At 36.1% G+C, this 15,638-nt stretch overlaps 1 protein-coding gene across 2 annotated transcripts in view; it reads left to right on the top strand.

Annotated features, from left to right (window-relative positions):
* The first annotated feature begins 315 nt into the window (after nt 1-315).
* Nucleotides 316-15,638, top strand: part of ACTR3B (actin related protein 3B) — a 19,726-nt gene continuing 4,403 nt past the window's right edge. The window contains exons 1-8 of one of the 2 annotated variants that reach the window (XM_085316430.1): nt 316-369; nt 2,259-2,383; nt 3,409-3,519; nt 4,480-4,575; nt 4,728-4,835; nt 6,336-6,479; nt 7,037-7,210; nt 9,878-9,970. In XM_085316430.1, coding sequence (XP_085172556.1) covers nt 2,312-2,383; nt 3,409-3,519; nt 4,480-4,575; nt 4,728-4,835; nt 6,336-6,479; nt 7,037-7,210; nt 9,878-9,970 — 798 coding nt within the window. In that variant the 5' untranslated portion in view covers nt 316-369; nt 2,259-2,311. Of the gene's footprint in view, nt 370-675; nt 767-2,258; nt 2,384-3,408; nt 3,520-4,479; nt 4,576-4,727; nt 4,836-6,335; nt 6,480-7,036; nt 7,211-9,877; nt 9,971-15,638 lie in introns of those variants that run through there. The other variant, XM_085316431.1, reaches the window with a different exon arrangement.

Raw genomic sequence — 15,638 nt, 5'->3', positions numbered from 1 at the left:
GACTGACCTCATTTAAGAATGCAGGGTCTTAGGTTTTCCTGACAAAACTAGAGGAGGGTGATGCTAATTTCTCCCGCATCRTGTTATTGTTGTATTCCATTTGAATCCAGTGAGGACACTAGAGAGTTCAATCTCTGGAACCATTTTTTTTTTATTTTAGAAACTGTTTATGAATTGTTTTTCTCTGGAAATCAGAGCTGTTTTTCAGTCTTAAGAAGTGTAGAGTGTTGTTTTTTTGGGGAGAGGGAGCAGGCTTTTTTTTTTTTTTTTTAATCTGAATACATCTAATGACCTCGTGATCATTTTTTTTCAGGTATACGAAGCTTGGTTATGCAGGAAATACAGAACCTCAGTTCATTATTCCATCATGTGAGTAATTTTTTGTTCTTCCAACATGTAATATACACAGCTATTACTAAAGACTTCTATGAGTAAATGACTTGCTTTCTAATTCCTAACTCAACCTATACAATCTCTCGTCCATCTGTGAAATGATATTCATTGCGTTAGCATCTTTGGCTAGAGTGTATCTAAGCAGAACTCCTTGTTTGCAATTAGCTAGGCCTGCTGCTCATTAAATCAGCTGTTGATTGCTGTGACAAAGACGAAGTAAACTCTAGTCCTAATTTCATTTCTATCTCCGTTATTTTTCTGCCAGGACTCTTGCGTAGACAGAATGCAACTTGCTTCCTGTCTACCTGACACCATGGTTACTGCCTAGATAATCTGTGGAAGGCTTCCAGTGAAATTAAGTACTAGAATGCAGGTGCTGTCTGATTTATTTGCATAGCCTGGGACTGGAGACAATTTGATATTCAAAAAAAAAAAGTTATTCCTATTAGAAACTGTTCACTTTTGGTGTATATTTGCTCATTAAAATGTTTTTACCCATTTAACGTAGTCTTATTGAGCAGATTTGCTCTTTTAAGATTTTGCATAATAAACTTGTTGTAATGATATGTTTTCAGTGTTCTTGATTTTAATTGTCCCCTTAATAGTCTCTCTCAAATGTTATGCACATCTATAAATTGTAACATGGGCTATGTATTTACTACCAGAATGACATTTATTATCTCATGGCTATCTCCAATTATGCCAAATGCTGTCTTTGATTACTTTTTCAGAACATTGTCAGTTAAGTCCTAATTAAAGCAACTAGCTTGCCTTGTGGCTACTTGCAGCAGAAAGTATAAAGATAAGAAAATAGTGATGGTAGTCGGGGCCAAAGAGATGGATATAGCTTAACTGGAACTATTTAASTATTATAAATTAAAAAAAAAAAATCAAACCTAAACTATTTGTAAAGATTTGACTCTATTATCTTAAAGAAATGAGATAGTAAGTGTTTCCTGTGAATTTGTTATAAATCCTATTTTACAAAACTAAGATAGTTTGTTRAAGCTTAGATGAGTTTCTGAAAGGGTATTTTGCTTGGTGGTAAGTCCTAGTGCTGATACTATTTATTTAGTGCATCTGTGGATTCTGCACATGTACTGTGTATTTTCTACTGTACGTGAGTAAGAGCATGATTCTGACCTACTGAAAGAAAACTGTAGGTAAACAAGCTATTTTACAGTACTTCATTTATAGTTTGTCCCAATTGGGTGCGTGCTTTTCATTCTTTCTTCTTCTTCTTTTCTTCTTTTTTTTTTTCCTATCTCGTTTTCTTGCCCATACATCATTAAGTAATTTTACTGATAATTTCAGCCTACTAATGGGAAGCTTAAGTGTCTCCGAAGGYTTCTCCATAGCGCAACAAATTGATCTCTCCCCTTTCTCCTCCTCACCAACCAGAATAATGACTCYAGTACTTATTTTTGAAATACCTATTTATTTTCTTATGCTATACCCTTTCTCTTTATTCTTGGACTTGAAACCCAGAAAAACATGTCACTAGCTTAAAGATTATTTCCTGATGGAATGCCAAACATGTGCAGATCTGGTGACTACTGTAGCCTGTAACAGAATACATTTTTAGAGATTTGTTCTCAGAGCTATCACATTAATGAGATGTGTGACTGTATTCCCATGTGGTACACTGAAGATGAACTCTGATATATTGGCTTGTCAATAGACCACTTACATAATTTCTGCTCTCTGGCAGCTATACTTTCTGTATTCTGTATTCATGGAAAAGAATCTTTGAGCACCTTTAAATTTAAAGTGTGTTAAATGCGTTCTGCCCAGTCATTTCATTGCTTTGTGCTTAGATATGTATTTTAATTTGGTTTTGATTTGTGTTTGGGTTCTATTTTAAGGTATTGCAATCCGAGAGTCAGCCAGAGTAGGTGACCAGGCTCAGAGGAGGGTAATGAAAGGTGTTGATGATCTAGACTTTTTCATAGGAGATGAAGCCATAGATAAACCTACCTATGCTACAAAGGTAAGAATACCCTTAGCATCTTTCAAAAATCTGCTCAAATCTTCCCCCTTTTTATTGTTGTAAATTTTTCCAGACCTTTTTGATAGCTGTTTTAAAAACATGTTTCTCCTAGTAAAATGTTTTTGWTGCTTTTCAATGGCTGCATGCTTTTCATTCCTTTGCTTTACCTTTTTTTTAAATGCCTGTTTTACTGGTACTGTTCCATGTGATGGTACTTTATCCTTTTTTGTAAAAACTCATTGATAATTTGCAGCTGTTCATTTTCCAAAATTATTAGCTATTAAAATAGTCATAAACACTGAATATTTAAACTCTTACTGAGAGTTCATCCTCTTAACGTGCCATCTGAACTGGGGAGTGTGTTGGATACTCTTGCTTCAGGGAGCATCAGAAGCTTGTTTTGTGGAAGACTGTCTTCAACACAGACAGCTTTTCTGTGAATCATATTTTCCATACGCTAGTAAAGGACTTCTTGTACTTTCAAGATGTTAAAGGTTTATGAATTATGTGGAAAAAATCATGTTGTATACATCCTACTTAAATGTCAGCTGAGTTCTTAACATTGAACAAAATGAAAATATCCCTATCAGAATTTTGTTGGGAAATAAGGTATTGCCTATATGGTCTTTATTTCCTTTTGTAGATTGAAGACATGCTAAAGATGAAGATAAGTTTGCTTATCTCAACTTTATAAATCATATAATTCATATAAAAAGAGATAAATTACTTTCCTATAGTATCACAGCAGAAGAATGGTGAGACTAAGAATAGAGCCKATGTCTTCTAGCTTCTAGTACTGCAAGTTAAAATTGCAATTGGGAGGACCTGAGAGTAGGAGATGACGTGAAATAGTGTCACTAAATTAAAGTTGTAAAGATTGATTTCATAAGGTAACCATGATATGATGAGCTTTCATTCTTACTGAAGATGTAAAGATTTTGATGCTTTTGCTGTTGCTATTTGGGTTTTGTTTGTTTATCCTTGTAGGATCTAGAGTGTTGTCATACTTTTGTTTCTTGCTTCAGTGGCCTATACGACATGGTATTGTTGAAGACTGGGACCTCATGGAGAGATTCATGGAGCAAGTCATTTTTAAATACCTTCGTGCTGAACCTGAGGATCACCATTTTTTAATGGTGAGTAATGACACTGGGTAACAAAGTATTTCAGTGAGAGAAAAACTAAACAATATCCCAAGCATAAGTAGCTCTGTTAGCTTTTTGCAAACAGTATATAATTTCTCCAGAAAAAAAAAAAAAAAAAAAAAAAAAAAAAAAAAAGGAGGGTGGGTGGAGAGAGGGGGAGAGTAGTATAGCTGCAGTAGAAGAAAATTCCATTCAATATCTGATTCAGGCTACTGGGGTTGGATTTTTGTTTTAGAGAAGCTTCAACTGCTTTGTTTGAACTAGTTCTATTTAAAGTAATTGACTGTCTTCACAGTGAAATAGGGGAAATTTTTGCTTAATGAGGTGCTGTATGTTAGCAGTAAAGCACAAATACAACAAAGATTTAAGATGAAATTAGGTAAGTATTTTTTTAACAAGCAATTTGCAATAAACTCCTTTTAATATTCTTTATATTAATTTTTCCCTATGTCTAATTTATCTCCAGATGTTRAATTTAAAGGGAGCTCTCTGTTCTAGTTTGAACATTTCTTGAATCTTGTTGATCTTCAAGCACTCAACAGCACTCAACAGCTTACACAAATTGATTGGAAGAATGATTATAAAAACTGTGATATGAATGGGATTGATTATGCTATAGTAATCAATCTATTGATTTCAGTTTATTTATAAAGTATTGTAATTATCTTCAAGTTAATCTTTCTAGTGATCTGTCCTATTGAAAGTAGAAATATTTGGGACATGAGGAGTCTTTAAATCTTTGGTTTGCTCCCTGAATATGAGTAAATTTCTTCCTCCTTTATGTTTTRACACTGAGCATGTGAATGCTACACTGTGTCTTTTGTTATGAGTAGTCCTGATSAAATCAGTTGGGCTAGGTGAGTAAGCAGTGCATCAAATTCATATGAATGACTCCAGAACTGAGTTACTCTTTCAATTTTTATTTGTGTTGGTTTATTAATATTTTTACAGACAGAACCTCCACTGAACACACCGGAAAACAGAGAGTATCTTGCAGAAATCATGTTCGAATCTTTTAACATACCAGGACTTTACATTGCTGTTCAGGTGAACAAAGTGAATGTATACTTCTAAAGTACAGTATAGCTGCAGTATGTATAGTCTTCTGTATGTATATGTCTAATATAATGAAGCAGTATTTTTTAGGACTTCAAATTGGCTTGTTCTGCCTRCTTGTAAATGTAAATTTTCTCATGTAGGCAGTGTTGGCCTTAGCTGCATCTTGGACATCACGACAGGTTGGAGAACGTACTTTGACTGGAATTGTCATTGACAGTGGTGATGGAGTGACCCATGTAATTCCTGTGGTATGTAGCAGGGTGCAATTTGAAATTATCAGTGGTTTGGGTAAGTATGGGATTTGTTTTCTATAGAAAAAATGARAATCATGGAATCACAGAATAGCGGGGGTTGAAGGGGACCTCTGGAAGCATCTGATTTAAACTCACTGCTCAAGCAGGGTCTGTAGCAGGTTGCTCAGGACCATGTCTAGTCTGGTTTTGAGTATCTCCAAGGATGGGGACTTCACAACCTCTCTGGCAACTTGTTGAAATAAAAAATTAAAAATAGAAAAGTTTAAGATATACTTTTGAAGTTATTTGGGATTTTTTCCTTCTCTTACAGTTGTTTCAGATGATGAAATATGCATTGTATCATGTAAATTTATTACAGGATTAATTTTAGCTGTCCAAACTAAAGGAAGGCCATACTAAGGAATCACTAGGTCATCTTTGAAAGACTGTTTTTATGTAAATTCTTGTCTTGTGTTTCTGWGTCTCTTGTTTAATGATTATCACTGTGTAGATCTCCTGCATCTTCAGATAGCTAGGAGTCCTGACTCTGTCCTGCGTTTTGATGTGTAGCATAGCTGACAACCCGTTTCTTATGTGTTTCTTTTTACTGTAWTTTAGATGTTAGTGAACTTTGCCTGTGTGGCAGCAACTACAAGTTTGCACAAATGTACATTTCTATATGTGATTGATCTCAAACTGTTGTTAAAACACTGATTTTTTTTTTTAAAAAAAAACCCTGATGTTAAAAATAAATGGTTATCTGTGTGTACTAACATCTGTTCTGCTGATGTCATTTACTATATTTCTGAAACAGATAATATGCTTGAATGATCAGTTATTTTAGAAATGAGAAGTTGATTGCTTAACTTCATTTTGCATTTTGGAATTAATTTGGTCTTATCAGTATTTTCTTAAAATGGGAAATAAAATGGCAACCTTTGCTGTATGAAACTAAATGAAAGTATGTAAAAAGCAAGGGAAGAAATAATGCTGACTCAACAATAGCAATCTTTTTCAGTAAATGCATCCTGAAAAAATACAACAAATAGATTTCACTTTCTCAGTGTTTATTAGGTGTGTTTTACTTTAGTTTTCTTTTCTGAACATTTTTATCCATTTTATACTTTCTTTCTATTAATTTTCCACTCATGTAGGACATAAGGATCTATTCATGTTATATTTGCCTTTCAAATTGTGTTTGAAAAGGACCATCTGATCAGACTTTCTCTCTTAATATGTGCAAGATTTTTTTTTATTTATTGCCTTATGTATTCCATTGTCTAGATAATCAGCATCTCTTTTTACACATAGTAATCAGTCTTTTATTTAAAAGAACTATTCAGTTTGCAACAGGTTGTACATTTTTATAGTCATTTCGCAGCATCAAGATTTTGCTTTAATTAAAAAACAAAGCAAAATATTATATAAAAGTGAATGTTAGCTTTGCCATTAACTATTAGTATTTCACACAGCAGGTTTTTTCCTAAGAATTTTTTTTCCTGTCTTCCCACATAGGCAGAAGGCTATGTAATTGGAAGYTGCATCAAACATATTCCTATTGCAGGTAGAGATATTACTTATTTCATTCAGCAGCTCCTAAGGGAGAGGGAGGTGGGAATTCCTCCCGAACAATCTCTGGAGACAGCAAAAGCCATAAAGGTACACCCTTTTTTATCTTGTGGTAAATACATAAATAAAAAATTCTTTAGGCTAATTTTTTGGCCAAAGGCTCTTTTAAAAATGTGAATATAGAAGCTGTACAGTAGTTTCACAAACCAGTGCTGGTTTATCCAGTCAAGTGCAGAGGAAGGGAAAACAGAAAGAAGTGTCACTTTAAGCTTTAGATTTGTTTAAAACTTGCTTTTTTATTTAATAAAAAATAAATTTGTCATGTAAATAAGGTGACTGTGTGGGTCTGATCTTGCCATGAGAGCTTGTTGTTGAACTTGTCTGTCTTCACAGACTTAATGATCGTGATTGTTTTTGTTCTGAGAGACTAGTCTGGGTGAGTCAGTATGAAATCGTATTGAAAATAATAGGGCCTTGTGTACTGACTTAGAAGGTTGTGACTTCAGTGGTCATTTGAGTAAGAACTCCTGAACAGCCCCATCTGCAAGAATGCACGTCTACTTCTGTTATTTCTAGCTGTGATATACTTTAATTTAAAAGTGGAATAATTATTTTGTCAATTTTTAATGCACTGTGTTTCTTAACAGGAGAAATACTGTTACATTTGTCCTGACATAGTAAAAGAATTCGCTAAATATGATGGAGATCCACGGAAATGGATCAAACAGTATACAGGCATCAATGCGATCAACAAAACCAAGTTTGTTATAGATGTTGGTTATGAAAGGTTCCTTGGACCTGAAATCTTCTTTCATCCTGAGGTAAGTCTAGGGGCTCTAAGTTATAGGGGCTCTTCCATATGAGTGAAGAGGGGGAGGGAGGTACTGTCATTTTTGATACCAGTGCGCCATCACGTGGAAGCAAGATACCAGCAAGTCTCTGCAGTAGCTGTGCAGTCCCAGATAATACAAGCACAGGAAAAAATCAGCACATGGTGAATAACTATTTTTCTTGTAGTCATGAGTAATATTTAAAACTTCTTATTTCTTTTTCTTTAAATACATTACGTAGGGAGGAAATTACTTGAACTTGCAGATTTTTATATAGTGTTTTCCTTCCTCCTTTAAACATGTTTTAAGCCAATAGGCTTTTATACTGTATCCTTATACAGTCAATCTCTTTGGGCACTATTGTGCATGGTAGCATTGCATTAATAATACTTTAAATCTTTTGCGTTGACTTTCTTGTACTTTCTCTATTGATGCTTTGTTATACTGAATCAATTTAAAAAGCATAGATGCTCAATTTATCCCTGAGGGTAGTCCACTGAAATCTGTGTTTATGTAGTCATAAGTGACATACGATTCTGGGAACCATTACAATGCTTAGTCCTTTTCTTGAGGTCATTCAGCTTGAGTGAGCTTCAGGATATTGCTGGAGAGGAAGGACTCAAGTCAGTATGATACAACACAGCGGAGAAGGTCCTCTCCCTTGCTATGCAATTCAGTCAGTTAAAATTGCAGGCAACCATAGAATGTAATACTATTAGTAAGTTTAATCAAGGTCCATATTGGCATTGCTGAAGTTTCCATTTTGTCTACCCTCTTCCTACTGGAAGGATACTCTAGAACCTCATTCTCTTGTCTTTATTCAAAATTCCAGCCTTAATCTGTTTGTGGGCAATTTATAGCCATTTGTTCCTGTGCCATTGTTAAACTTATGGGCAAAATAGTTTCTGTGTCCTTCCTGCTGTTTACCCATCTGATCTTACCGAGAGGCGTTAAATCCCATATCAGACATCACTTTAATAGCTCCTCTTTCCATAGGCCCTTCAAAGACTGTTAGGAACAGGATAAAGAACTAATTTCCATTTTCTTCATTTCTTGATAGTTTCTTGGCTCTATTTGGAGGAAAAAAACAAACAAAACCAAAACCAAAACAAAACACTGAACTGACTTTCTAGACAAGAAAACACAGTAGATGATACGTACTGCATCCAAAGAGAATTTCTCGCTGGACTTCACTAACTCTTCACTTCAAAGGGTATCAAGTTAGCTAGGTAAAAGCTACCTTAGGTAAAGCTATTTTGTAATTTTATCCTATTATCTGTTTATCTGTCTTTATTATGCTTTACTTCAAAATTTGTTCTGAAGTTTTGCATACTATTGAAGTTAGGATTTGGGGTTTGCAGTTGTTCAAATTCTTTCTCCTCTTCTTAAGTTAGCTGTTTTTCTTGCTATTCTCCAATCATATGGTATGTGCTAGTAGACTGCAATTTCACATGTCATTGTTCTGATCCCTTTTTTGGGAGCATATTATACTCCCCTTTGGATGCTGTAACTTTCATTTCTACATTCTCCTTTTGCCCTGCAGAGTTATCTGCATCCTTGTGGAGAACTGGAGTGAAGATTTCGGTTCATTTGGAGCTCTCACTGTGAAGCAACATCTCTCTCTTTCTTTCTTTCTTCTCTTTTTATTTCTATGGCTTAATGTTTTACTTCTCATATTGTTATTTCTTATAGTAGAAATTAGCTTGAATTCTTGGGGACTGTTCACACCATTCTTATGTTTCCTGATCTCCAAGCCAACTTCCTTTGCTAATTTCTCTTTCAGTTTCTTCCTTACCTTATTGTATTATTTTCTTTTCTTTTCTTTTTCTTTTTTCTTTCTTTCTTTTTCTTTTTTTTTTAAGTTCATTCTGCTGGAGATTTCGTCTTGTTTAGGATGTAAATCCTGGATAGTTTCTGCAACTTTGAGAAAGTCTTAATTATAAAATACATATTTCCTCAATAAACAGTTCCTTTAATTTCTCAAAGTTTCATCTCTGAAAGGGCAAAACGTAGGTGACAAATCCTAGATATAAATGTATAAATATAAAAATTTATTTGAACTGTTGTTCAGTTTTAAGTGGAAAATAACCATTAGTCATTGTGTTTTTAGTGTTAGCAATTCTGTCTCTAATTAAACAAAAAAAAAGCATTAGGATGATGTTGATATTTGTGTTGGGGACTTACTTTCATTCTAGACCTAGAGTATTTTTGCCTTTTTGAGTGCTGGAGATTTTCTGTATGCTCAAGAAAAACCGACTTTTATGCTGGAATTTAACTTACATGGCCTAGTAGGGTTGAAGCATTTTTACTTGGGAATGTTTTGATTTGCACACTGATGTGTTTGAGTCCTCCTAAAGGGAAAGACATAACCGCACTGCACAATAACAGTATGTTTAATATTGCATGAAAACTCAGCCTTGTGGTGTGTGCAGTAACACATGCAATAGTAAGCTCCTAGTGCATAACTTTTGGTAGTGACTTTATGACCAAGGAAGAAAATCTGAATTCCTCTACAGAAAGAAGAATGCCCATTTCTCATATATACCTTCTCCTCTTCTCCCCAAATAAAAAAAAATCTCTCCACTGTCTCACTTCTGCATTTTTGTTTCTTTTTTCTTGGAAGAAAAGATCTAACGTCAGTGTTTTCTCTCATTTTAGTTTGCTAATCCAGATTTTATGGAATCCATTTCGGATGTAGTCGATGAAGTTATACAGAACTGTCCCATTGATGTCCGGCGTCCGTTGTATAAGGTATGGTCTTTCTGTTGTAAGATTAACTTAATTCACTTGAAATGTAATATGCCTGTGTGTGCATGTACACACACGCACAAAGCTACATATTCTCTTCATCTGAGGAATGTGAACTCCAGACAGATAGGAAGTTAAACAAGCTGTCACTTCTGAATGAGGAGTACTTGATCTGTGCTCCTTTTCATTTCTGAAAGAAAGATGGTTTCGATACATAGGTAGGTATTGCCCTCAGGGAACTGAGGCAGAGGGATGTTGTTTGTATCTGAAGTTGTAATGTGTATTCTTATGCATGAAGGCTTCTGGATTTTGCCTATATTAAGACTTACTTCATGGTATTTTTTCTCTTTATAATCAATGCTTCCAAATACAAAACCTTTTTTTTTTTTTTTGCAGTCTTGACTTGTATATTTCCGCTGTCTGTGGTCATAGCCAGATATTGAACCCAGTGTTAAAATACACTAAGCTTAAAATGTTTGAGGAGGCAATAATCAGGCCTGCTTAAACTTGTCCAGGGTGTAGTCCAAAGTTCTTTTAGTCATTGATTCCTTAAGAAGTGAAAAGGAAGGTGCTGACAGGCCCAGCTAGTGGCAAGCTTTCTGTCYGCATTGGCTGCAGAATCTATGCTTCCTATTTATCTTCCACTTGTGTGGCAGCAGTACCCTTTTGGGGATAAAGGCATAAAGTAATAGCATAGAGAGGCTTATTTGCTCATATAAAAGATGGTAGTTTTCTTTTCATAGTAGAATGAGGTTTATCTATGAGGGCTGACATTTTCTTAAGGATAGCTAAGTGCTAACTAAGCCATATCTCAAGGTAATTTGTAACTCTGAAAATACAGTGTTTTACTTGTCTAGAAAACATACTTTAGAATGAGACATACTGCTTTAGAGCAAGTCTGTGGAGTGGGTTAAAACAGGAAGTTAAACTATGTACTAGGATTATATATGGGATCTGTTCTGCAATAAGTTGCTCCAGTGGCTTCAAGCTAAGGGATGCTGCAGAAGGTTTTAGAGAACTCTTAAGTATCTATGTTTTCTTTGGTTAAAATGGTGTATGAGTACAGAAACACTTGTCCATGCGTTTTTTTTTCTTTATTCTCTATAGTTTACTAATGTCAGTTGCCCACAATGCTGCTTGGTGCCCAGACAAGGCACTGGCTGAGCAGCTGGATTCCTGTCCAACGTAATTGGATGGTTCATCAATGCTTATGCAGAAAATACTCTCAAAGACCCTTCTTTTGGATTCTTACAGTTTTGTAGCCATTGAAGAATTGTTTCATGTCTCATCTTTTGATGTCCTATGTTCTTTTTTTTTTCTTACTCTTACTAGCAGTATTACTCCCTTCCACTCTTATCAACAGCAGCTCTCTTGTATGAGTCTTGTTATTGGCTGTAGTTGTTTCCCTGACCATATATTGAAGGTGGCTGAACCATCAGGACCTTCACCAGAATGTTGTGCTTCAGCCAGATCCCACAGCTTGTAGCTGTTCAGTGCCACACACATGTTCTTTCACACCTTCTACAAGTGAAGCATGTTCATTCTTTTTAATTATATAAATATAATATCTACATGACTTCACAGAAATACATTCTGTAAGAGAAATTAGGGAGAGAGGAGTAGCACGATGGGGACGAGTCCACAGAAAAAGTGTTTCTTCCCCCAGCTTTCATGTTATGCTGAATTTAGCAGTATGCTTACAGTAATTAATGAACACCCAGCTTCCGTCAGTGAGAAGCATGCAGCTACTTTTTGCTGGTCATGCCTGGCATATTATTTCTCAGGTAGCAACGTAGCTGCAATAGATGTTAGTGTTGGATATTTTCAATGTTAATTTCTATTAAAAGCCTTTTTTTTAAGCTGACAATGCTTTGTGCAGTCTTGAAATGGCTAACTTTTGTTAATGTGTTTTTTCTTAATATCAAAAAAGAAGTCAGATTTAACGTTAGTGAATACAGTTACAGTGAGTTTAAGGGTGAACACAGCGCTTTTAGAAGTTCTAAAAACTCCTTGATACACTAATAAATGGTAACTTTTGTTAGCGACTCGTTCAGAAACTATCATTCTTGCTCCACATTCTACTTCGTCTTGCTTTTTTTCCCATCCAGAGTCTCTCCTGAAAGACTTCCAGAGTTTTGACAGTCAGAGGACAACTCTCCATTCTCTGCTGGGTTTTGGTACAAATGTGTAGAAGAGGGAATTTGAGAAAATTGAAGGCTGGCTTGAGAGTAATCAGCTGTTTTCAGAAATATCTCTGAAAGATCCTGAACCAAATAGTCTTATATATGCATGATTTCGATCAGGGTGGATAAGTTCTAACATCCTTGGTTTCAGACTTTTCCAGTTAGGGCACGTAAGCATTGCCTGGGGCAGCGGCTTAGTGTGTTGACAGGTGTGGCCCTTTAACCTTACAAGAGACACAGGTACAATAAATTGACTGCCTAGCTTGTAGTGGAGATCCTCAGTGCTTAGAGAGATCTGAGGTGCAGGAAGCTGATAAGGTGGTAAACTTCCCCTGATATCTCCTGTAACTTGAATAGTTTTTAAATGCTTCTGTGCAGATGGTTTCATGTGCCCTGGATGGTACGTAGGTGGCGCTGCCAGACCGCTGTGCTGCATCTAGCTGCATCGGATAATTTGCAAGCTGCAGAGAGGGAAATGCCTTTGTGATATCTGCCGTATCAATGCTGTTCTATCCTTCCYTCTCTGAAATTTTAAGTGTTAGTGGAGCAGAAGACTGGGTAGGATTCAGCAGATTTTTGCCTGTCTGCTTCAGCAAAATGACAACATTTGCTCTTAATTACAAAGCGCAGAGCAGGGGGGGCTCTGCGGGTGAGGTCAGGCTGGAGGAGCTGCCAGACCATTAGGTCTGCATCATTGGCGCTGACAGTAAGCCACAGGGAAAGAACAGTATCCTGCTACTTCGGGGTGGGAGCCCCAAGTGAATTAATGCTGTTAATGTAGCACAGGAATACTGAGAAGAAGCCCTGTTTATTCCTGTCACAGCTCTACTTGAACTTTTAACTATACCCATGCTAGCTGGTTTAACAGTAGCTCAATACARCTGTAGTATGCTGTGGTTACTTTTGTGTCTGAGCACAGAGAGAKATTTCTGCAGAACAGCACAAGTGTAAGTCACGATGAAATGCTGCCACTACTAAAACTGTGAAACGTACATCAAAAATGTGATTTCAAAGAAACTTAAATTGTTTCTTCATGATTAGAAGTCCAACTTATATCAGAAATAGTGTTAATTACAATAAATTTGCTTTTTTGCGGGAATAATATATTTCCTGTTTGAGATTTCCCTTTGCACCTTCCTTACAAGGTTGGCAATTATTGCCCTGTAGTAACTAAATTAACAAAAGCATATAACCTTATTGATTTGCTTGCTCACGGAGTGTCGTTTCAGCTTGTGCGTCTTCTGGTTTTGACTCATGATAATTTTTATTAGCACATCATGTATTGCTTGCATTTTGTGTCTGTAGTGATACAGTAGTCTTGTTAAACAACTTTAATTTAAAGCCCTCATTTGGAAGAGGGAGAAACCTGTATATGTTAAAGAAACTCAGCAGAAAAGCATTGACTGCTTCTCAGTTTACTGCAAACTCTAAAGCGTCTAATGAAGAGGGTACTTACACTGCATTATCTGGTGCAATGTAAAGATACAGAAACTAAACACTGTGTTTGGTACAGAACTTTGCAGAGGCTTCTTTGGCTTTCTGGAATTTTAATGTAAACCTTACTTATATAGTTCTGTTATTGTGGCTGGATTGCTTTGTTATCAGGTCTAGCTTCATATCTCTATAGCATGGCACTATATAGTTATAATCTTAGGAATGATATGAAGAATCAATATCCAGATGTTCCTAGTACAGGGAAGYGGGGTAGATGAGAAGTGATAAATTTCTTGCCAACCATCTGAGATGAATGGCATTCATCCCCTGATTTCCTTCCCTAAATGATCTACTTTCATCATATATATATCATGCTTAGCTTATTCAAGTGTATGGAAAGTCCTGTACTGTTTCGTCTGAGGGAATACATCGTTTTGAACTAACTTAACTTTCAACCAATTAGCCATAGAAGTAAAATGAGTTGGAGCTTGTTTCTGTCAGATGGTATGATTCTCAGTGTCAGCTGTGAAACCTGTGGTCTGCTTAGAACTATTAGGCCAGCCAAAGTATGCTTTAGTGCACAGTAAGATTAGAAGAAATCTCAATTAGAGGAATCAGCTGGAAACAAATAGATGCTTGAATCCTAGCTTCCTTTATTTATTTGTCTAGAAGGACAGAGAATTCCTAGGTGGGCTAAAAACCTTAACAGCACTAGTAAGCTTTTTTCCCCAAACATACTTAGCATTCTTCACTCCCCTGCCCCCCCCCTTCTGAGTGTTAATTAGAATGGCTGTTTTGTATTCCACTAAGTTATACTARAGAAGGTATATGCTTTGGTTCCTTTGAACTGCAGTCTTTTGCCTCCTTCATGCATCTTTTGTAGATGATGGGCATGTTGTTAGCGAGATGGGGAAGGTGTATGGATGCTGTTTCCATCGTGAGTGAGGGCAACCTGTCTCCTGACCTTCTTGCAGAAGACTGACCTACTGAGTTCTGATGACAAATTGAAGCCCACATGTGAGCACAGTCTTCTTCTACCAAGGACTTAGCATAGCTGTGGCCCAGTGCTGGCAAAGTGCACAGGTAGCAGCAGAGCTATAASTGTGTATAAATTTATCATATTTTAATGGCAGTTGGTGGTGTTGCCTAATTATATCCAGAATGTTGCTTGGCATAGCTTGTCTAGATATCTGGTAAATGAAATGATTTACCCTTTTAACAGATACATTTCAGTGCCTCTGTTTTCCTTGAGCAGCATTGTCCTTAATCTTCCTTAACTTACAGAAGTACTTGAATAACAGTATTCTCAAGAATGTGTAATCTGTTAGCTTGCTTTTGTCCTTGGACTGATAAAAGATCATCCCTGTKTTACTGTTAGCACTAGTTGCATAGTTTAGTCTCAGGTGTATTCACACAGTTACTCAGGTGTATTTTGAAATCACTTTTAATAGTAGTGTTGTCCACTTTATGCAATGTACCTGGGATTTAATTTGCTTTGAATAGAATTATTGCTTTCATCCTCTTTGCCAACTTCATTATCTTCAGGTAATATTTTTTGATGGCATCTTTTTAATTGCTATTTCATCACTCAAGTGTTGTTATCTTTTTTTTTCTTTTTTTTTTTTTTCATTAGAAGTATCATTTTCTTATGTGGAATGCATGACTCTGAGGCAGGGTTAGCGATGTTAAGATACATGGAAGATTTACTTGCTTTCCCCTCCTACTTAATTTTAGGACCAGCTGTGGTTGTTCTGKCTTCTGCTATTTCTTTTGAAAAATGTTTTAGTGTACTGTTATGGGGATGTGATCTTTTTTTAATTATCTCTACTCCTGCTTTGGCATATAATCTTTTATACTGTAGGTAATCCAAAACCTAAGAAATGAGTTTTCATAGAATCAGTAAGGTTGGAAGGGACCTCYASAGATCAYCTAGTCCAACCTCCCTGCTCAGCACKGTCACCGAGAGCACGTTAGACAGGGTTGCATCCAGGTGGGCCTTGAAGATCTCCAGAGAAGGAGACTCCACAACTCTGGGCAACCTGCTCCAGTGCTCC

This window comes from Rhea americana, unplaced genomic scaffold, assembly GCF_003343005.1.
Source record: "Rhea americana isolate MKP2758 unplaced genomic scaffold, rheAme1 scaffold_47, whole genome shotgun sequence".
NCBI lineage: Eukaryota > Metazoa > Chordata > Aves > Rheiformes > Rheidae > Rhea > Rhea americana.
The sequence above is the reverse complement of the archived record's forward strand: the minus strand, read 5'-3'. Positions and strand labels throughout refer to the sequence as shown.